Source organism: Oryzias latipes, chromosome 4, assembly GCF_053564925.1.
Source record: "Oryzias latipes strain Hd-rR chromosome 4, Olatipes_Hd-rR_3.1".
Lineage (NCBI taxonomy): Eukaryota > Metazoa > Chordata > Actinopteri > Beloniformes > Adrianichthyidae > Oryzias > Oryzias latipes.
In genome coordinates, this window is record NC_136240.1 from 11,656,454 (window position 1) to 11,678,722 (window position 22,269).

The 22,269-nt window shown below is 38.3% G+C and overlaps 1 protein-coding gene across 5 annotated transcripts in view; it reads left to right on the top strand.

Annotated features, from left to right (window-relative positions):
- The first annotated feature begins 1,578 nt into the window (after positions 1-1,578).
- Positions 1,579-22,269, top strand: part of ttll7 (tubulin tyrosine ligase-like family, member 7) — a 77,302-nt gene continuing 56,611 nt past the window's right edge. For 4 of the 5 annotated variants that reach the window (XR_002289955.3, XM_020702299.3, XM_004067739.5 and 1 more), the window contains exons 1-6: positions 1,579-1,856; positions 9,786-10,166; positions 11,433-11,564; positions 14,375-14,496; positions 16,902-16,969; positions 17,230-17,388. Coding sequence is in view for 4 of the 5 variants with exons in the window: in XM_020702299.3 (XP_020557958.1) it covers positions 10,142-10,166; positions 11,433-11,564; positions 14,375-14,496; positions 16,902-16,969; positions 17,230-17,388 (506 nt within the window). In the remaining variant the exon portion in view is untranslated. The remainder of the gene's footprint in view (positions 1,857-9,785; positions 10,167-11,432; positions 11,565-14,374; positions 14,497-16,901; positions 16,970-17,229; positions 17,389-22,269) is intronic. The other variant, XM_078945797.1, reaches the window with a different exon arrangement.

Here is a 22,269-nt window from a genome sequence, read left to right on the forward strand (position 1 = left end):
TAGGTGAAGGAGCCTTTAAGGTTCACTTGGGAAAAATAAAAAGAAGTAAAATGAGGAAATAAAAATTACTTGTAAAAAATATAGTACATTTTGATTATATCACGCATCATATAAAAACATGAAAACAGTCATGTTCAACACAGTTTTGTCTTTTTAAAATAATCTAAAATGAAATAAAAAAGAGAGAACATGTTTCATTATAATTTAATGATGCTTCATCTTAACACTTTTTTTAAACTACAATGTATTAAGGGTAGTCTTTTTTAAGTATGCCTCCAAATTAAATGTTTTAAACAAAGTAGATCCATTGGTACTTAGCAACACCAAACTTTATCTGGTTTGACTTAAATAGACATTTAGATGACCCAGTGTAGCGTGTACTGATCAATACGATTTTTACACCAACTTATACTGCCTATTCTAGGTGTGTGAAGTAAAGTAACAAAAAAACAACATGTCAAAGTAACCTTTTTCCTTTTTTTTAAGTTGAAAAGATGCAGATGTATTTGCATTTAAAAAAAAAAAACGGTTAGGAACTTTGTTCCAGCTCTTATGAAATCATTTTTATTATTATAGTCAAGCTGTGTGGAGAACAGTTTTCCTTATTGTTAAAATAATTGATAACTGATATTTTGCTAAAACCACTTCATCTGTCAAAACAGGTCCCCTTTTCCTCTCAGGGCAATGTTTCTAGAAGCACCAAACCCAGGTTTGTTATTGTGAGATATGTGCTATGTGGTCTGAGAAAAAAATAAATGCTAAGTTATTGTTACATGAGTTGTTTTCTTTTCTGAACTTTTCTTGTAAATATAATAATCCAACATTATTGTTTTGTCATTTTTATTTCATATTTCCTCTTAGCAAGGTCCTGCTTTACAGTAATTGACCTTAATTGAACTGTTGACTGCTAAACAGGTGCAGAACCTTAAATCTGTCTGTGTTAAGACTGAGATTTACTTACTTTACTTTAAGTGTTAGTGTGTACGCTAATTTGTAATCACTTTTATTCAAAAGATTTGTGCAATGATAAATGCATTTACTTTTATGCATATGGGCTAGACCATTTGAACAATATGTATTGTTGGTTTTGTGTTAATACGATATGTGTTAATAATGACAAAGAAAAACACCAGTCCTCAAAAATCAAATGCAAAAATCTTCAAGGGACTAGTACATTTCCCTGATGATTTAAAAATAGACTTTATTGTACAAGTTTGATAGTAAAAAAAACATGTTTAACGCAAAAAGCCTATTGATAAACTGAACTGCAGCTTTACGACTTCTGAGCAAACGCTCCCAGTAGCGGCAGGTTGTTTTTTAGCACCATGGTCAGCGACACAGTTGCTAGGTTGCTAGCCTATGTTTGTACATCTGCAAGTTGGAGGGGCTGTAGCCAACTCTGATTTGAAGATATTAAATCCGTGTACGCCCAATAACACATTATAGTGGTATAGTATTAATTGACTTTAATGTGCTTGTAGCGAATCAGTTAATATGTAATAAATATATTACGTTCCATCCTATTAACAAGTACCTGATTGCCACCTGAATTTAAGCTTTTGTTCAGCAACCCCCCCCTTTATTTTTTGGGAATGGTTTTGCCCGTGGTCTCGCTCCAGTACTCCCAGCACACAGGGGGGAACTACAATTTTTCCTGCAGATTTTCTTGTCTTTAAATAATTGTCAGATTCCAGCTGTAAAAGCTGTGTACAATAAAAGCACTCAGTAGCCCTCGTGGTACTTCTGGGAGTGGGCTTCTTCTCACAAATAGGCCTCAGAGCCTCTCCGAGCGGCAGCCGTGTCTTCCGAATGAGACCAGCCAGAGAGCTGCTCTGTCAGCGCCTGGAAGAAACAAGGTAACGATAACAGTCGGCTTCTTGCCAGCACATTCTGCTAGGTGTTTAAGCTAGCGATCAAGGGTCATTTGGCTTTCTAGGGATTATTTCAAGAGTTATTTGAAATTATTATTGGTTTAAATAATTATTTGAATTTACCTCTAAACACCCAAATAAACACACGCATTGGTGTTCGCTGTAAGTTTAATTGGTTATCCTCTTTTCTTTGCTTTTTCACCTGACCGTTAGCATCAAATCGTTAGCAAGTGTTTTCTAGCAAATAATTCATGTTTTCTTTAGTTTTGTGTGTGGGTTCACGTAGTTTTACTGTTATGAAATTGTATTTATCAGTAGTGGATTTTATGCGGGTTTTGAAGGCTATTTTAATTTGAAATGGAATGGCCTACTACTATTACCCCCAACGATTTGGAGATACCAAATCTGCTGCTTGGCTGCTGATAGATGTAATTCAGTGAGTGAGTCCAGCACTTTACAGTAGTAATGACCTCGCTCGTGGTTACTTTGAAAGGGCCTCTAATAAAACTCTTCTAGGCCTATTCTTCGTATATAGACATCTGTGATGAATTAGAGTTGCTCAATTACATTTACAAATGGGTGAGTTCATTCACTCTGGCGTGAATGAGAAGACTGACCACCCCCCAACAGACAGAGCAGATGGATTATGTTATAACAGATTATCCAGCCTTTGATCATAACTCGGTAATACGGATTAAGTTGGGTTTGATATGCCTAATCTTTAAATTAATAAAAAAAATCCCAGTTGTTTCTGTTCTCTTGAGTGTCAGTCGTCATACCTGTATTACCTGTAAAAGACACTATCAGCCGCTAACCTGTTCACATTTGATTTATAGTTTCATATGAGCTCATGCTGCAGTGGTTTTATTGGTGGGAATTTCTTCTGCTGCACCATGTACCATTGACTGGGACATGAATCCCATTTTTCATCTTTAGCTTAAATTATGCACCAAAGGATTGTGATGAAGTGGGAGCTCCCCTGCATTCTTGGTAGTGGTGAATGTTTAAAGACCCACTCCAATCAATATAATGATTTTAGGGTTTTTAACATATTCTTGTGGCATTTTCCTCATGATGGAGGACGCATATAAAGAGTATTTCTTTATAACAATTGTTGTGAATCAGGAGTGGAAGAAAAAATGCAGTTTAAAACAGGCTGTAGCAGTGACATATGTGCTACAATTGGGGGCCTACAAGCTTCATGTTCAATTTCATTCTGATGCATCCATTTGCAGACATAGATCCACGTCCGTCTTCATTTTCCTCATCCGAGTTGGCATCTGGCTTAGAACTATCCTGCTGGATAGTGCTTGCCAATTTTTGTTGCACCAACAATTTTAGGTTGTGGGAGTGACGGGCTGTAAACTAGTGGGAATGAGTCGACTCAAAGGGATGCTGGGAAGTCAGGATAGGCTTACTGTGCACCATCAGTCCCACCCACAACTAAAAGGCCAATTTCAGATGAACTACTGCCAGTCTGCAGAAACTATGTCCTAGAAAACACCACTGGTTTTATGATTTTACCAATGCTAAGATCCTTATTAAGACCACTGGGAGAGCTTTTGAATTAAATGGTAAATGGCGTATACTTATATAGCGCTTTTCTATCTACCCCAAAGGAGCGCTTTACAGTCACAGGCCCATTCACCCATTCATGCACACATTCACACACTGATGGCGGCTCCGCTGCCGAACGCTGGAGTCAACCTATAACCACCAGGTTCAGTGTCTTGCCCAAGAGCACTTTCACACGTGGGCGGGAATCAAACCTGCAATATTCCGATCAGAGGTGGACCCCCCTAGCGCTGCATCCCACCATATTTAGATAAAATTTTGATTGGAGTGGGACTTTAAAAATGACATATTTCTTTTAATCTTTGTAAAAATTCTAAAATTGATAATCATTTTGTGTATTCATTAATGTATGTCCTTCATATTCAATTTAGAAATGGGTCAATTCAAGTTAATTTTAGATTTGTTATTAGTTCTAAACTTTTTGTTTTAGATTAGGCAAGACCCAGTTTATAGTCATAAATAGTGCGTTTTGGTCTGACATTTACTAACAATGATTTAATTTTTAGAACATTAAATGCTTTTTTTATGACATCAAATCACTGCACTATAATGTAATTCAGAAGCATTTTAGTTTACACACGAGAGTTGTGTGTCAATTGAAAATGTGGAGCCATTGCTCCTGCAATGAGTTTATTTGCTTTCTTTTATGTTTGCGCCCCCAAAACATTCGGATTTGATCCAAAACATGCATGAAACAACTAAATAATGGCTTAGAGCAATATATTTTTAAGTCAATTAAATAAAACAGTTTGAATTAATTTACCAACTGGTTAGCTTGGGGTTCAAAATCCAAGGCTTGACACTCATCACCAGGTTGCCTATTATTCCCGTAAGTTGCTATGGTTGATAAGAAACTCTTTTACACATCAGTTAACAGATGGCTGTGGATGAACAGAAGACACAGATTGCCCTAAAAAGATTTTGGAAAGCTTTACAAACTTACTTGGAAAATTGTCTTGCTTGTCCTAGTAGCAAAACCTACTCACCTAGGAATCCTTTCATCTTTTCAAATTTGCTTTGGTTAAATTACTGCTGCAAAATTACTTAAATTAAGACCTAGAATAAAATCAATCATCATAGAAAACACAATAAACTTAAAAAGTAAACATCAACAAAGCTGGGATCTGCAGCAGAGCTGGTTCTTCATGACAGCTAATATTTTTAAGTTGGATTTATAAAAAAGACGATATTTTCATATTCATATTTCTTTTTTTTAAATATTGGCTTTACTCTTACATTTCAGTTTTAAGAGTTGATAAATATTTTGAACTTTGTCAGTTTTTTGATTCTATGTTTTTATTTTTAAATTAAAAGTGTTTAAAGTGTGTACTGGTCATAGCAAGTTTGTTAATCTTTTATTTAAAAAAAGTTACTCTCCAATTTATGTTTTCTTCTTTTACCTTTGGCAAGTGTAAACTATTAGATAAACCTCCTTTATTATAAAAAATAAAATGTGAAAATTGTAACATCAAATTTTTAACTTTTAACTTGCCAACAAGTAAAAACACAAAAAACTGAATTATCAGAAACTGTAGTTTCATCTGAATGAAAGCATGGAGAGCTTTTGGGCCAATTTACGTCAGAATTGTTACTGTAGCAATAACATAAATCATTGAATAATTACCTTTTGTTGCATTATATCGACTGACGACCTTCTTTGAGGTGTTTTCTATCTGTTATTCCAACGACGACAGTTTCTCAAGACTTGTGAGCGACATTATTATTTACTGAATTCATTATTTCATATTAAAGACATACTGGAATTGACACAATTTACCAGTAGTTTCTTTTTTGTATGTTTACATGTATTTGTCAGCAATATTGCATTGGAGGAGCATGGGATTATATTTTGTCCATGCCTTCTCTTGCATGTCTGTACAATGTTAATGACGGGAAATGAACCATTTTTTTTAACAGATTTTGCTCATCTGTAGCCAAGCTAATTAGAAACTTTTACTTTATCAATGTTTCATATCAAACACGATACTAAAAAAAAAAACGTTTTTCCCTTGACTTGCTTTTTACAGAACTTCTGGTGTTTTCTTTGTGAATGAAGTTCTTAAAAAATGCGTAGATCTTTGACCATTGCTTCCTAGTTGTCGCAAAGATTTCGGAAGAAATCCTGATTTAAAGTCCCACCCCAATCATCTTTTTATCTATTTCAGAACCTGTTACCAGTGGTCGTTTTATTATGTCATTTTAAGGCAAAAATAATTTTCCTTTTCTAGGACATAGTCTCCACAGTCTGGCAAGAGTTCATCAAAAATTTGCCTTGGAGTTGTGGGTTGGGCCGTTGGCGCAGAGTGAGTCTGCCCTTATTTCCCGTCATCTCTGTGTTTACACTCTCTCTTGCTAGCTTACAGCCCCTCACAGTGCCCTAAGCTAACATTAGCAGTGCAGCAAAAATGGCAAACAATATTGTTTGCCATTTTTGGCAAACAATATTGTTTGCCATTTTTGGCAAACAATATTGTTTTCCAATACTGTACGGCTGGATTGTAGAGCTATCCAGCCGTACAGTATTAATCCAGATGTTAGCTCGGGCGAGGAAAACAAAGATGCTAATGGATCTGTTTCTCTGCATCGGAATGGAGCAGAGCAGGGAGCCTGTGCCCTGCTGAATGGAGTTTGTACATAACAACTACCAGCTTTTTCAAACTGCATTTTTTGCTCCAGATTCACAATGATTTCCATAGAGAAATGCTCAAAAACTGAGTTTTAATCTTTATTTTCCATATATATGTCCTCTATCATGAGAAAAACGCCACAAGAACATGTTAAAAACACCAAAAACACCATTTTCCTTGGCGAGGGTCTTTAAAGACTTATTGAAATCTGCTGGTATACATGTGAGATCAACATTGTATATGGTAACAACTCGTGTGAGGCAGCTATGTTGCAATGGGGTGAACAAACATGCTTCTGTTATTTGCTTAGGCCAATGGAATAAAGAGTGTCACAGATGACGGGTGTGTAGAGCTGACTCCTAACAATGCTTTTTTGTGCTGTGTGGCAAAGGGAGATGAGATGTGATGACATAAACATTCTTAGGAAAGCTGCTCACCCCTCCTATCTTATATAGGTCTTTGGCTCCCTCTCCTGGTGAAAGCTTGTAATGGTTTCAGCTATTGGTTAAGTATGAGGATACAAATTTTCCACCGAAAATGTCATTGTTATGCTGTCCCCTAAAGTAAAGCTAAAATATAGTTACAGACCTCAGGGGATGTCAAGACTGTATGGTTTTGATTTTAATTTGCTAGAAGCAACAAATATTAGAAAAGAGAAATTGAAATAGATTAATTTTAAGTGTACAAAGTTTTTTTTGTAGTAGAATTGTATAGTGAAACAATTTAGTAATATGCAATTGAATGGCTTTTATTTATTCTAAACCTTTTGTCTTATTTTAAAAATAGGGTATTTTAAAGTATGTAGAAAGTGAATAAAATGCTTATAAAATGAGATGTAAGGACTGTATTTTTGACTATAAACTGGTGACATCAGCAGTATTTTTGACCTTGTTCAGAGACATAAATTAGAAAAATGGGGGTGGATTGTGAATAAAAAGATATGTACTTTAAATTGTTTTGAAGTTGGCAAGGCACGTTTTATTTGTTCAGCACATTTCAAACAAATGGGGAATCTCAAGTGCAATTACAAAATAAAAGCCCAAAGACAAAAATTAGGATAAAAAAAAGTTATGAATTAAATATTAGTTAAGAGTGCTAGTTAAAGACTTTCATCGGTCATACAGTGAGCAAAAAATAATAGCTTTGAGTTGGACTTGAACATTGTCATAATAAAAGTTTGTCTAACAACATCAGGAGGACTGCTTTGGGTTTTATCCGTATGAAAACGAAGCGCTGCTTCACTGGGTTTAGTCTCGACTCTGGGCGTCAGCAGAGGGCTTTTCCCTGAGCTTCTCAGAGTCTGAGGTGGTTCATGTGGAACCAACATGTCAGAGATGTACGTTGGTGCTAAGCCATAGAGAGACTTATGCACAAGCGGAGCCGCTTTAAGGTCGACTCTCTGAAGCCAGTGCAAAGACCTGAGGACAGATCAGACTTTGGGATTTGTTTGGGAACACAGGTAGCAGTATTCTGGATGGACTGCAGCCTCTTTACCGAGTCCAGTTAGCAGACTGTTGTAACCTAACCTTCTGAGATAAACAAGTAAATTCATGAGGTCTTTACATTTGATTCTTGCGATGTCTCAAGATGTTAAAATGCTGAAGTAGGAATAGATCTGATGTGACTGTTAAAGTTCAAGTCAGAGTCTATCAATAATGCCTACATTTTTGACTGTTGATGCTTTTTTTAGTTGCTGCTTGCTGAAGAGGATTGTTTCAGTTTGTCTTTAGCTGCTAAAAGTTGACTTGCATACATAGTAATCTGTTGGATCCAGTGACAAAGTGATTTCACTGATCCATATTCACCTTTCGCTGTGAGAGAAATGGAAAAGCCACGGTCATCTTCATATTTGTGTCATATTAAACTTGTCTTGAAGCCAATTAAATCAAAAACAATTTTTTTCAAAGAAAAACAATCCCTTTTTAATGTTGCTAACAGTTCTGTAAACCACATTGGGATTTTTTATGTTAAGAACAAAACAAAGTTTAGTTTTACTAACAGTGAAGTACTTTAAAACTTTGTTTATTTTTGCCAACAACCTTTTATAGTTTTACTTTATTGCTGACATTTTTTAAACAAAGCTTTTAGCCAGAATTGCTAATATTCAGCAAACTCGACATGTTGAATTTATTTACAAAGGAAGGGAGAAATATTTTGAAGCAAGTTTCTATCATCCTCTCTTTCCTTTTTTTTTAAAGACCCAGTCTAAGCTATTTTAAAAGCACTCCAAGTGGTCTTTTAATTACGATCATGTGATTTTTAGCCAAAAAAAAAAAGTCTTTGTGGTTTTCTAGGACGTAGCTTCTGCAGAGCTACAGTAATTTATTTCGAATTTCACCTTTGAGACAGTTGGCGCGCCGCTTGGCCTTCCCATCCATGTTGCTGAAAGCTCAGAGCAGGGAGCATTTGCCCGCACGCCGTATTTTCTGCATCCCAAAAAGTGCTGTTTCAAACACAAGGCTTTCATCTTCTCCTGATTAGCAACAACGGAGAAATACTCAGAAATGAAATCTTAAGCTTAGTTTTCTTAATATAAATCCTCTACTAATAGACAAATACCACAAGAAGATGTTAAAAACACCAAAAACATCAAATGACAACAGTTACATCACTTTTAATCCTGTTTCCTTCAGTTGTGTGTGATTGTTCTGTCAAATGACCTACACCAGAGAATCAATGTGTCAAAGATAAATGTTGGAAGTGTTTTAGTTGCAACACATGTACCCGTCAGATCTGCCCTTGTTCCTGAGGGTTTACATCACACCCAGCAGGGCCAGCGGCCTTACAGAGGCAGTGTTCTGTGACTCCTGCACTGAGTCGCTACAGTATGCCACTGGGAGCTGGGGACGGATTGTCAACAGCACAGCTAAACTCACTTTATCACTTTGACTCTTTGTGGCTGCTCTTCCACTCTCTGCTCATCCCATTTTAGTCAAGATCAATGCCCTGTGCTTAGCGCAGCCAGAGCCAGCCTCGCAGTGAGGACCACTGAGAGATCAAGCGATCAGATTGTTTCTTCATTCTAATTTGCTCAGAGGCCGTCGATAGAATCGATGAGGCTGATTTGCAAGCTAGCATGGGTGCTTATCTTCTTAAGCTCACATGTGCTCGCTGATCCCACAGCAGAGTGAGTGTGTGAAATATAAACGATACAAGTAAAGCAGTGTTTTACCGTACCTTCACCTCTAGAGGGCGCTCTTGATCTTTTTATGTAACTTCTGGGTTAGTAAACTTGAATAAACATAAACAGCACATGCCTCCCCAAAAGCTGTAGTTCTTAGGTAGAAAATGTTTCACTTAAGGAGTATTTTTTATTATTTCCTCCACAAAAAATAAAAAACGGAAAAATGTTGATACTGAGCACTGTGGTAGGAAATTCCTAAATTCACAGGATTTATTAGTATTACAGTGGAAAATCTAAGAATACTCTAAAACAGAAGCAAACTTTTTCAGCACTGATCACATAGCTTGTTGTAGATACATTATTTAATAAGTTGCACGGTAAGTCCAGCGTGAGAGCTGCATGAAACTCTTTAAACTGCTGGATCAGGTATCACATGTGTTAAGCCTGCATTCTGCTGCTGGTGCCCCAATGCTCTCTAGTGGAGTAAGATAATACACACCAAACCACAAAGTGCTCTGCAGTCAATCTTGGTCAATTCGCTACTACTGTTTTGCAGCTGTAAAGTATGTTTTCTTTTCTCCTCCACAGGATTTCCCAGCCCCTATGGCACCCCCCCGCCCCTCCATCTCCTCTTGGGGCTCTAAATAAGCTTGGATTGTACAGCTCCTTCAGGAGTCCTCCCCCTCTAACACCTTCCCACCATCGGCACGTTCTCTAACTCCCCGTTCTCAAAGATTCCTCTGCTAATGCTGCTGAAGGGGGCTGCAGAGATGCTCAGATGATCCATCGGGCTGTTCTGAACCACATTGTCCACACTGCCCTGGACAGAGAAGAGTAATTAGTGTGGGAGACCCCCTAGGAGGGTGCTGTGAGCACCCCGTGCAGCCTGCCCGCCTAGCTTGGCAAAAAGCTTAGCTTACCCCTTCACTCTTGTACTCCCTGAGATGCCCTCCCCTCCAAATGATGGAGGTGAGCAAGAAAATTTCATTCCTCAAAGGGATTTCATGACTTGATTTAGCTGGTTGCTCTGCAACTTTGCATATCTTTCTCACACAGGGTAGCACAGAGACAAAACAGTAACACATTCCCTCATGTATACACTCACACGGACTCACAAGACTTAGGTTAAGGATATTGCTACATGGAAGGAGAAGTGCATACCCTGACTTGAGACTCAGATTTTGGGGTACGGGGGGGGGGTTGACCCATACAGAATGAAGGTGTGTCTTGCGGTTCCCTTGAGGCTGGTCAAGCCACCTCAAGGTATGTCCAGAATATGGAACATCTCATTGTTGTGCGTTTGGTTAGTGTATTGTAAACTAATGTGAGGATTATATAAGTTGGATGCACTTAGGACGTACAGGTGATGCTGTGGTACGGTGTCCTTACACCACACTTCCTTACTGACGGCACACAAATGCCGCATCGGATAATCTACCCTAATGCCCATAGGATGTCCACAAAAACTACACACTGCTAAATTTCCTGAATTCTAACAGTCAGGCAGTGCACGAGTAGCCCGCAAGAGTGGCTCACTTATGACTTGAACAGCACTAACAGCCTCCTTCAGCATTGCGCAGGGTTCAGGAGGGTTGAAAAAAATGAAAAATCTGTACGTCGTGCATGCGTAAAGTAGGTGAGACTACTTTATTCTTGCATGTTTTTAAGCGTTTGCTACAACTGGTTGCCTGGAGCATGCCCATAGACAAGAAATGTGCATTAACATCTTCAATCTATGGTTCGTGGAGCAGTCTAAGACTTTGATATCACAGAGTTTATCATTTTTCACCACCAGACCGCCCAGATCTACCCGTAAGGGCAGTTGTGACTAAGGCATAGTAGAATTGGTGAAAAAGAATTGGTGTGTTCTTTTTTTTTTTTTTAGCTCCAGGACATCAGTTTTAGCAAAGGTCTCCACATACAAAACACACCTATTAGTGTTTCCCCACAAGTTCTTTTAACATACTCTAATGAAAAGCTGTGGCAATAAAACATTTGTTTTAACTTTAACCATCACATTTAAGGCTGGCGACTTGACTTAAACTCACATCCAATGACTTGGACTTGCAAAAAAGACTTGTTAGCCTCTCTGCATCGATGTACTGACATTCAATCACCAGGATTTTGATCCACCTGTTTCACAACATTCCTTGCAGAGACACAAAAAAACACTGTTCTGTTGCCATTGTGAAGCACAGCATGGGATTTGCTAGTCTTGTATACTGTCTTCTCCAGAGGATCAAGGAGCATCCCCCGTGAACGTGCCATCTTCAGGTTCCTACCAGAGCAGCGGGAAGAGGAAGATGCATTCAAAAAAGAAGAAAGGCACCATTTCTGCCAACGTCGCTGGCACTAAATATGAGATTGGTATGCCCATAACACTATTTCAGATGCATGACTATGTTTTTAAACATTTATTTATCTATTACACTGCTTAATATATCGGAGATCTAATTTAGATTTATTGACAGCCGAGGATTATTCAAAACACTCAACTGGTTACCGTAATTTCCGGACTACAGAGCGCACCTGATTATAAACCATTTCATTTTCAAAGGATAAACCATTTTGTACATACACAAGCCGCACCTGTCTATAAGCTGCATGTGCCCACATTGAAACGTGTTGTAGAATGAGGATGTGTATGTGCTGAAACCGCGGCGCCGCGTGTGTAAGAAAGAGGGGAGAGCGCATCCAGTGCAAGGAGCGCTCTCACTCACTCTTGCGCTGCAGCACTTCGCTCCTTCCTCTTACACACGCAGCAGCGCGCTGACACACATACACATCCTCGTTCTACAGCACCTATATAGTTAGTTCAATAGTTAGATAGTTAGTAGTTAGATGTTACTGTTATTTGTTAATAAAGAATAGTGCTTTGTAATTATTACTTGCACCGGTATCCATTTGCGACGTGTCGCAACGCCGCAACTCCTGCTGCTTCATCACCGCGGTGATCAAAAAAATCCCACACCGTCACAGCTCTATTCCAAACAGTGCCTGACAGTAACTCGGCAGCAATATGTTAGTAACAGCACTAGAAGGGCTGGTTAAAAAAACATACTGGTAAAAGTCACTGAGAGCAGCCGTAACTTTATGGCTGCACACGCCTCCAGTGCACTGAAACCATGGAAGTCGTCCTCCTCAGTGTGGGATTGGTATAGCGTCAGACATTCTTCGCCAAACACTCTCTCAGTCTCTCCTTTGTTGTCGTTGTCAGTGTCACTCTCTTCCTGAGGCAAATTCACTCCTGAGCTTGCGCTGTCCTCTCCGTTTCGCAGCAGACCGGCTTTTCCAAACCCGCTGGTGACGGTGGATTTTTTTTTGACGGTGGATTTTTTTTCACACTGCTTTAAGCGATTGCTTTTAACTTGAAAGCTGCGTCATCTGCATTTCTTCTTGAATTTTCCATGATGAGGGTCTGTTCATGCTATTCATTCACAAAGTGGGAATTTACATTAAACTTGCGTCTTCCTTGACACATATACCGTATTCCCCCTGTCTCACTCTTACCCTTTCTGCTCGAGCTCCCCTAGCGGCCGTTAGAAAACATGCATAAAAAAAAGAAAATAAACATGCATAAATTAGCCGCATCATTGAATAAGCCGCAAGGTTGAAAGCATGTGACAAAAGTAGCGGTTTATAATCCAGAAATTACGGTAATTTGATTGTTTTAGTGGGATTTAAAGTTTGAGAATAAAAAAAGTGTTGCTGTGGTTAAAATAGAAAAATAGTTTCTGCTACCATTTAAATAAACAGCACCTACATGAATAGGTGGCTCAAGGATCCTGAAGTATCTATTTGTGTATTTTCTATGTTCGCCTCCTTTTTTCACAAAGTAAATATATATTCATCTAAATGTCAGCCAATTTAAGAGATTCATGGCAACACCACAGATAACCTCTTTTTTCTTCATAAAATGATTTTTCAAAAGTAATTTTTGATATTAAAGTTCCTGCATTGAAACTAATTTAAGTTTAGGTAGAACTAAACAGATAATACAGCAACAGTTCAGCTTTTATATAGATATGTTTTTTTTTTTTGTTAAGGCCATCTAACTGCTTTTTGTTGTTGTTGAAAAGCCAAAATAGCATTGTAAGCATTCCTCCCAATGCTCAACATATTGCTTGGCTGCAGAGCTCTCAGGGGTGAACTACAACCCACGAAACAGAGGAGTCAGCAGCAGAAAGTACAAGTTGGAGGCTACCATGATGTCGTAGGAAAATGGAAGTCCAGCTGTGAGTCGGTCAGCTAGCTGTGACGAGACCCTCACAGTGGCCATTCTGAGAGCAGTTCAGGTCCATTTGAGAGAAAATTAACACTAGAGTCCAGATGAATGGCTTGTTTTTCAACCTTATTTTTATTTTGCTTCAAAACTAGGGTATTACAGCTAAAGGTTACAAAGTTAGAAAATTGAAAATGTCCTTAACAGCCAGTCATAAGGGAATGTAAACTCTTGCACTTAGGTTGCCTTTATTGTTAAACGTGATGGAAAGAATCAGTTATACAGTAACTTTGCTATTCTCAAAGACCTTACTGTTAACTACCAACATATGCCTGCTGTGATATAAACACTTACTGTTCCAGTTAGCAAAGCACTGTTAGTCTCTACTGACATTAACAGATGGATGAAGCCACACTGGAATCATCTTTTTCCCATTCAAGAGCCATCATGCAACATTAGGCAACCCTTCTCCAGGTTTGTGGAGGCTTTCAAGAAATTAATTAATACCTTGTTTCGTTAGGGCATATGAATTTTTCATTACTCCCTGAATAATGAATGCTTGTTGGATTAATGTCCAAATGGGCTGCCACCTATCTCTCATACTTCGGGGTTTCCAGTGGGATTTGAATGCATTACAGTCAATTAATTGATCTTTTTCTAGAGAGGCATTACGATTAGTTGCTCCGCAACCATGCAACGAATGGTAAACATCGCTGTGAGAATTTTCAGCTATAAGCATCCACAGTCATACTTTTAATGAATGGAAAGCAACATTTAAACCTGTCAAAATATTTGGATGAAATATTGATTGATGGAAAAAATTGATTTTCTTAATCTGTGTAATATGATACTATTTTGCATCGACAGAATTAAGGTGCCATTGAATTGTGTATGAAATCAATTGTTTAATGTTGACTTTAGGGCCTTTAAATCTTCCTGTGTGCCTTTTTCACAGTTCGCATAGTCATCAATGAGATGGACTTCATCAAGGCACGTGATGATGATGAGACTGCCAACCTCATCTGGAACGACTCAGCGGTGCAGCATGAAAAGATTGCTGAGCTCAGGAACTATCAGGTATGCAACACAAACTGTCATGTGAAATCACTCTGCAATCACATTGGCCTGATTGTTGGCCAAAAAAATTAAGGTACACTCAATACAAGACATGTAACTGCATCTATAAAGGAAGTAAAGGTTTGAGTTTCTTCAGTTGGTGTTCTGCACTCACACGTGAACTCCTGCAATATAGCTCTAAAGATAGAATACAACTTTTTGGAAGGATTTTTTTTTTTTTTATTCATGCATTTTGAAGCAGTGCAACTGATGAAAAGATGTAAAGGATAAAACAAAGATGGCAGTTATTTCAACACTATAGGAGTTTTTTTGTTTGGAAAAATCTTTCTGGAAAATGTTGAACTTATAACTTCACGATGTCTTACTACAGATGATTATAGACTCAATGTACCTAATTACGAAGATTTAAAGCCTTCCATCACCCCTGGTTTAGTTCTTACTCAGGTTTTTTGTCTAAATCTTAAAGAATGAATTACCTTTTAAATGAATACTGTGTTGGAGACCCACTCAAGCCATCTTTTGATATATTTTAAAAGCATTCCAAGTGGTCTTTTAATTAGGATTGTGGTAATTTTAGCCAAAATGTAAAACAAAATCTGTCATGTTTTAGGACATAGTTCCTGCAGTAGTTCATTAAAAATTTCCCTCTGAGTTGTAGACAGGACCATTAGCACAACCCCACCCCCTCTTCCCTTCCCCGTTGCTGAGAGCTTAAAGCCCATTTTCTATTTCACAAATATGATATTTTTTAAACAACATTTTTTCATGTGCTCCTGATTCACAATGATTTAAAACAAGAAATGCAATTTTGAGCTTAATATGTGTCTAAGTATGTGCCTTCCATCATCAGAAAAATACCACAAAGAATATGTTTAAAACAACAAAAACACAATATTCATTGTAGTGGGTCTTTAACATTTAAACCCCCCAAATGGACAACTTAATAGAGTTAATGGTCAAATGAAATGATAACTTAAAGAAATACAAAAATGTGTTTATCTACTTGAAACAGCAGGTTAAAAAAATAAAGCCTAACAAAAGAATGTAAGTATTCGACAAAAGCAAAAGCTTTCAGACTGTCTACCTGCTTTGTTAAGACCCGGGTCAATTATAGGAAGCCTGCAGACAGAAATGATTTGTGGACATAGTGAGAGGCAACAGAGATGGAAAGATTGACAGGCAGGCTGACATGTTGTGAGCAGCAGGGGCTTGTGGGGCAGGTTTCACATGTCACTAGTGATGTTGATAAGATAGACCTAAACAACAGGGTGTCTGCAAAGATTCTCAGTCATCCAAGTCATGTTATCACAGGATTCTGTTCTTCAGGGCAACTGGACTTTAGAGGTGGGTCTAGAAGACGCTTCGCTGCCCATCCCAGCAGCTTCTTTAGTTCTAGTTGCTCATCTGAGATGCTGCTCAGTTGCTCTGACTCACTTGTGCTGGGCTGAGCATGATTTTACCCTAGTTTGACCCCCTATCTTCCAGAATGAACTTGGCTACTCTGAGCTTTAGTTATCTATCTTCTTGAGCTCTTATTTGATTATACTGGACACTAATGATTGATTAAATCTCAGGCTAGTTAGGAGGGCTTGTTAGGAGAGGGGCAGCAAAAGTTCAATTGAGTAAACTGAATTCTACAAATACTGCAACAGCTTAACATCCAGTAATTTTACTAAAGGGTTGAGCTTTTTTTTGTTTTACTTTTTTAGGCTGAGCCTTTATCCTGAGGAGATTTTAAGAAAATATATTTTTCAAAAAATAAGTAGGAAGTCACCCAAATTGGCTTTAATATTCACTCTCAGTCTCCTGGAATTGACTTAATTGTATAAACTCCTTCCAATGCCGCGTTATGTTTGTATCATTTTGGACAACAGTCACACATTTTTTTTCCATCCTACTTTTTTTTCCCCTACATTTTTTTTCACCTAAGTTAGGCAATGTGAGATTTTGCTGTCAAATCTAAGTTCATACAGTCCTAATTAACGCCCCTAATTAACGTTCAGGCTCATTTAGTCAAAGAATACAGAAAAACACAGAGTTTTTCCTTTACATACCCCCTCCTTTTGGTACATTCAAAGCAATTCATTCAACTGTCACCACAGGAGTCTGCGATGCAGAACCAATTACCTTGGCCCCTCTGAGTTGAGATTGATCGTTATTTTTCTCATCTCTTCCCTCCCCAACCTTTAAATGATAAAAAAACCACTGTAAACTAAATATGGGTTGAAAAAGGTCTCAGCGTCACCTTTTTGTTTTGAGTCTGTAATTGGGCATAAATGTCAGAACATTGTAAGCTCACTTCAGGTTGCTGCCTTTAATGTGCTAATTTTTATCAAGGGGTGGGGGTGGAATTGAGTGGCGTAATGGTTCTAACAACATTATTATGTCTGCCTGTCCCTCTGCAGAGAATAAACCATTTCCCTGGCATGGGTGAAATTTGCCGGAAAGACTGCCTCGCAAGAAACATGTCCAAGTAAGTTTTCTGTCCATTTCAACACATAAATGTGTTTGGATCACATTCAGCGGTATAAAAAACAAGATTTTCCAATCCTGCTGATAGTTCTAGAAGTTACAGCTGGGTACTTGTAGCATTGTGCTCTCAAGCCAAATAGGCAGTGGCTTCTCTGAAAGCACGCTTTCATCTTCAGCATAGAACTAAAGAAGTATGACTCTAAAGGTGTTACATTTGTTTAGACAATAGAACACTTACCGTTTCCTTCCTTTTGTGGGCAGAATGATCAAGTGCCAGCCTCAAGAGTACAGCTTCATACCCAAAACCTGGATCTTCCCTGCTGAATACACTCAGCTACAGAATTATGTGAAAGAGCTACGCAGAAAACGCAAGCAAAAGACATTTATAGTCAAGCCTTCCAACGGGGCCATGGGCCACGGGTAAGTATGCCATGTATAGCAAGTGTCCTATAATGGTTTTTACACTCTAAGTGAGAGAAATGAAATATGACAAGGGGCAAAAGTGAAAAGAAAGAGAGAAAAAGGACATGAGGAGAAATGACAAGCACAACAAAAGGAAGGAAATTAGGGGGTTTTGACCCGTTTCCATGCAGGCCAAATACTCAGTGATAATCTGATTTCCTGAGTCTTTTCTCCTACGTTTTTTCAGTGTCCTTTATCCAATAGCAACATATGTTCGTGTCAACACAAAAAGCTGATATTTCCTGACATGTTTTTATGTTTATCTGATTTAGTTAGTAGTTTTACGCATCTGTTCAAATTTAAAAAACAACAAGATGAGGGGCATCATTGTGCATCCATAGCAACCACTATTTTTGCCTTGTGGAGTAAAAATGAATTTTGACAATGATGCACAGATATTAGTTCTGCAACCGGGCTGTACACTGGTGTAGTGGTTAGCACTCTCACCTCACATCGAGTTCAAATCCTGTGAGCATGTTGATTGTGTGACCCTGTGACGGACTGAGAACCTGCTCAGGGTGTGCCCCGCCTTCTACCATTAGTAGCTGGAATAAGCTCCAGTGGCCCCCAAAAAAGGAATTAATTGGGTTTTAAAGATGGATTGATAGATAGATTATCTGCAACCATCTATGCAATGTTTATCAAGAACAACTCCAGATTTAAAATGAACAGAAAGCTTGAAAATTCTATATGAAAATCCATGTAGACACAGGTTTTCGTATAATTGTGTTCGCAAATATCTAATTAGTCCCAGCTATCTGTTTTTTGTGGGCATGTAGACAGGCTCACTGCTGTGGACGTCTGTGGAGAAGGCAGGATTTTTGGCACCAGATTGAGTATGATAGCTGAGAGGGTGTGGTAATTTAATTGTGGGCCTCATTGTCCTCAATGGTCACACTAACCGGTGCCAGTGGACACACACACTCACGCACACATGTGCACACACACATACACGGTCTTTTGCAGTTAGAATAGTTCCTTCCCCGAAGGTCTCTGCATGTGATTATTGGATTCTTTTATGAGGCCCCATCAGGAGAGACCAGTCAGACTATAAAACAGACATAGATGGCTGCTGGAGGGGACTCTGTCTCTCAATTGCATCTCTTTATCAACAGATGAGCTGCCTGTGCTACCTGAATGCATATTTCTAGCAGTTCCACGGGCTGAGAGCAACCGAGGGTCTCTCATAAAGTCAGATTAGATCTGTGATCGTTGGATAACTGGAATGGTTAGTGTTAAGCTAGTCTTTACTTTGTCAAATACTTTTACCTTTTCATAAATTGCGATTCACTCGTTCACAGTCACTAAAAAGGACTGCTGCAGTAAAGTTGCGAGGTTCCATGCTTACTTTTGGTGTTAGTACACCATTACTGCAATGCACTAATGCATTGTCACCCTTTTTGTTTCTTATTAAGAGTAGAGCAGCATGAGTGACTGTTCCATATTACGAATAATCATGTTTTTCTTTCTTATTTTAAAAGATATATATCATTCGATTCTTGGTAAGATGCAAGTTGGAGGAAAGTGTTTAAAAGATGATAAATTCTATTTAGTGACAGAGCAATCCAAAGAGTGTTTCTCCTATGCAGCGTAGTACAGTATGTTAATCAGATATGTGTGCCCACAGAGAGGAAATGCTGAAGAAGCTCCTTTGTGTCGCACACACGTGTTTTAGAGTTGCCAGAGCAGCATGGGGTTAATTTGAAGCACAGCTTTTCAAATGGATTATTATGAATGTTTACATAGTTTAATATTAGGAGCTGAGTCTGTTGGGTTCTGGGTTTGTCTTAGTAAACAGTTTAAGTTTACTTAACAGTGCCAGAAGGCTTTACAGAATTCAGAATCTACAAGCAAATACAACACATTGATCTCTTACACTGAAGTTTTCTTTTTCTTTATTTCAGCCTGATTCCCATTTCATCACTTTTTAATGGTTTGTTCCTTTAACAAACTTTTAAATTATGCTCAGTTGCAGGTATTTCAGTGTGCCCCATTGTCGTGTGTAATCATAATGTGGAGGAAGACCTTTTCAATGCTTGTATTAGAAAAAAAGTGTTTCCTACATTTTTGCAATGTTGTCAGTTTGGCTGAAAACATGTGAATGCACCCAAACACGGAAAATTCTACTGATGAAATTTCATCTTTTCATACATGAAACCCCTAAAGTTTAAGCTGCAATAATGAGCAATTTTTCCTATTTGCTAGACTGATTAAAGAGCCCTCATGTATGTACAGTGCTTTTTTAAAAATCATTTCTACAGGGTAAGTGTTAAGCAGCATCTAGGATGCTGATGATAAAATGGATACAATGTGCGCATACATTTCTGCCTTTATTAAGCTTTTATATGTCAAAGACATAAAAAGACTTATATGTCAAAGAAATATAAAAGGCAGACAAAAGTTAAAACCAAATGCATTTCATTTTGCACTAAAGCTTTAAGTAAAAAAAATTTTCAGGCTGCGAGCAGGAAAGTTTTTTTCCAAGTGATACTAACTTTTTTCTTTGATCATAATGTCGATAAAGACTCTCATTCATCCAGGTTGATTCCATCATAGTATTAAGTTTAGGGGCTGTCATCTGGACTTAGTTTTTAAAGTTGGAAGACGTTTCACCTCTTATCCAAAAGGCTTTTCAATTCTGAATTAGCTGGTAAAAGAGCTGGTATAGGTGCGCTCATGGGGGAGGAGTCAGACCTGAAACTGGATGGTGTTGTCTTAGCCTGTTAGCCTACATGGTTTCTGGTTGTTGAGGGTCCTTTGTCCTCAGCTGGGGTTTGGGGAGCCAGTGACTCCCTCCCCAAACTGGTCATCTCTTTCAGCTGTTAACGACCCAGGTGGAACTGGTTCGGTTTCTTTGGGTTTCAGAACATTGCCGTAAATGGATGGAAGAATAAACCTGAGACCACCATTCTTATTAAGAGAAGGTTTATCCTTCTTGACAAAGATGGCTTCTTTCACTCCTCGGTCAAATCATCCTTTCTCTCTGGCTAGAATTCAGACTTCACTGTCCTCGAACGAGTGGTTTGTGGCCTTCAGGTGAAGGTGCACTGCAGACTCCGGTCCACTTGAGTTGGCTCTGCGATGTTGGTAAAGCCGCTTGTGTGTAAACTCCTCCCCCATGAGCGCATATATACCAGCTATTTTACCAGTTAATTCAGAATCGACAAAGCCTTTTGGATAAGAGGTAAAACGTCTTCTAACTTTAAAAACGAAGTCCAGATGACATCCCCTAAACCTACTACTATGTTTGATCATAATGCTCTATCTCTGTAAAAAGAGACTGTAGAGGAAGTACCAATGCCTACTAGAGAGATACTTCTTTGACTGACATCAAAGGGAAATCCATTCTTTATGGTTACTACATGAGAAAACAAAAATATAAATATATAGGAAATAATCAACAAAAACATTGCTCAAAAACTATTTTCAAACCTTTAGAGAACCTCAGAATATCATTAAACTCATCCTTCTATCATTTTTTTAATTTCAATTTTGCAGCAAAGCTTTTATTTTGTTTGTTATTGCAGAAGTCTAAACATGTTTTAATATTTTGGATCATCCGTATATATGGCAGCAATAGGTGGAGATACTGAAGTGAGAATTTCTCTGTGCGCTTCACCCCTCACTTTAATTCTCTTTGAATTTGTCCTTTCTGGTATAATGTGAGCATTACTTATAAATCCGTGCTGCACTAAGCCCTTATTTATTAAAGAGTAAAGGCTGAATTATTGCAATACATTAAGAATATGAAAGATGATGAGTTTAGCTCGACCACTCAATGGCAGTCAGCTCAGAAGATTAGATTTTTTCTCTTTTTTTTTTTCATACTGTGACGCGGCAGGAAATTAAGTTATATCTTCCCCAGTAATTTATTTTTCCGACAGCCAACTAAATGAAGTTATTGTTTATGTCTGAAGCCCAGCCTGTTATAAGGAAAACAAAATAAAAGCGTGTGCAGAGCTCAAAAAGTCAGGCTCCCCTCAAGTGCCATATTAAATAGGCAGGGGAGAGTGGGCTGTGATTATTTGACACCCCAGCTCATCAATCATGTCATCTTTTCCTCAGATACTTTTACGCGACTAACACTGTTAACCCTATCCCCGCCTGTTATAGAGGCCCTCTCATTTTGTTAGTCAACATGAGGGGCCCTTCCCCCTTATTCTCCCAGCTCTTTTTTAGCAATAAGCAGGTCAGCTAAATGCTTTTCTGTTGTAGTAAAACAGCTTGCAGGATCAAAAGCTGCTGCAAAAGAAGTTTTATTTAATCTTTAGCAAAAGATTTTGAGTTAATAGTTTATTAAGCACTGTATTCAAGACTAACATATTTCTGCTTTTTTTTAAGTTGTCTTTCATTTAATTTTTCCAGAGTTTTAGCTAAGGAGGCAAATTGTTTGGTTAAAAAAACAAAAAAATAAACAGTATAATTCCCAGAGCATCTGATTGTGTTTTCAAGAGTCAGGATAATGTTTTTTCCTTCTGAGACCTGCTGTCAAAATATCTCAGCACCTTCAAATATACATTTAGGGCAAAGTACCATCGGGTCTGTTCTTCTTGGCCCGGTCTGATGATTGTGCATGCCTGCTCGCATGTGTATAATGGATCCCTCCAGGCTGTGCATGTTACTAATTTACCCTAAGTCTGCTTTAACTAGGAGTGATGGTGGTAAAAGTCAGTTCTTTCGCTTTCACCCACTGGAAGATTGACACAGATGTATTCCACACACATGAAGTCAGAGACACATTGCTTTGAAAGGGTTGCCCCTGACCATTGCAAAGCCACATAGATGTCCGCAAACTAACCAAACTCATTTTTTTTAAGTCCAGCTAGCACTGGTCTGGGT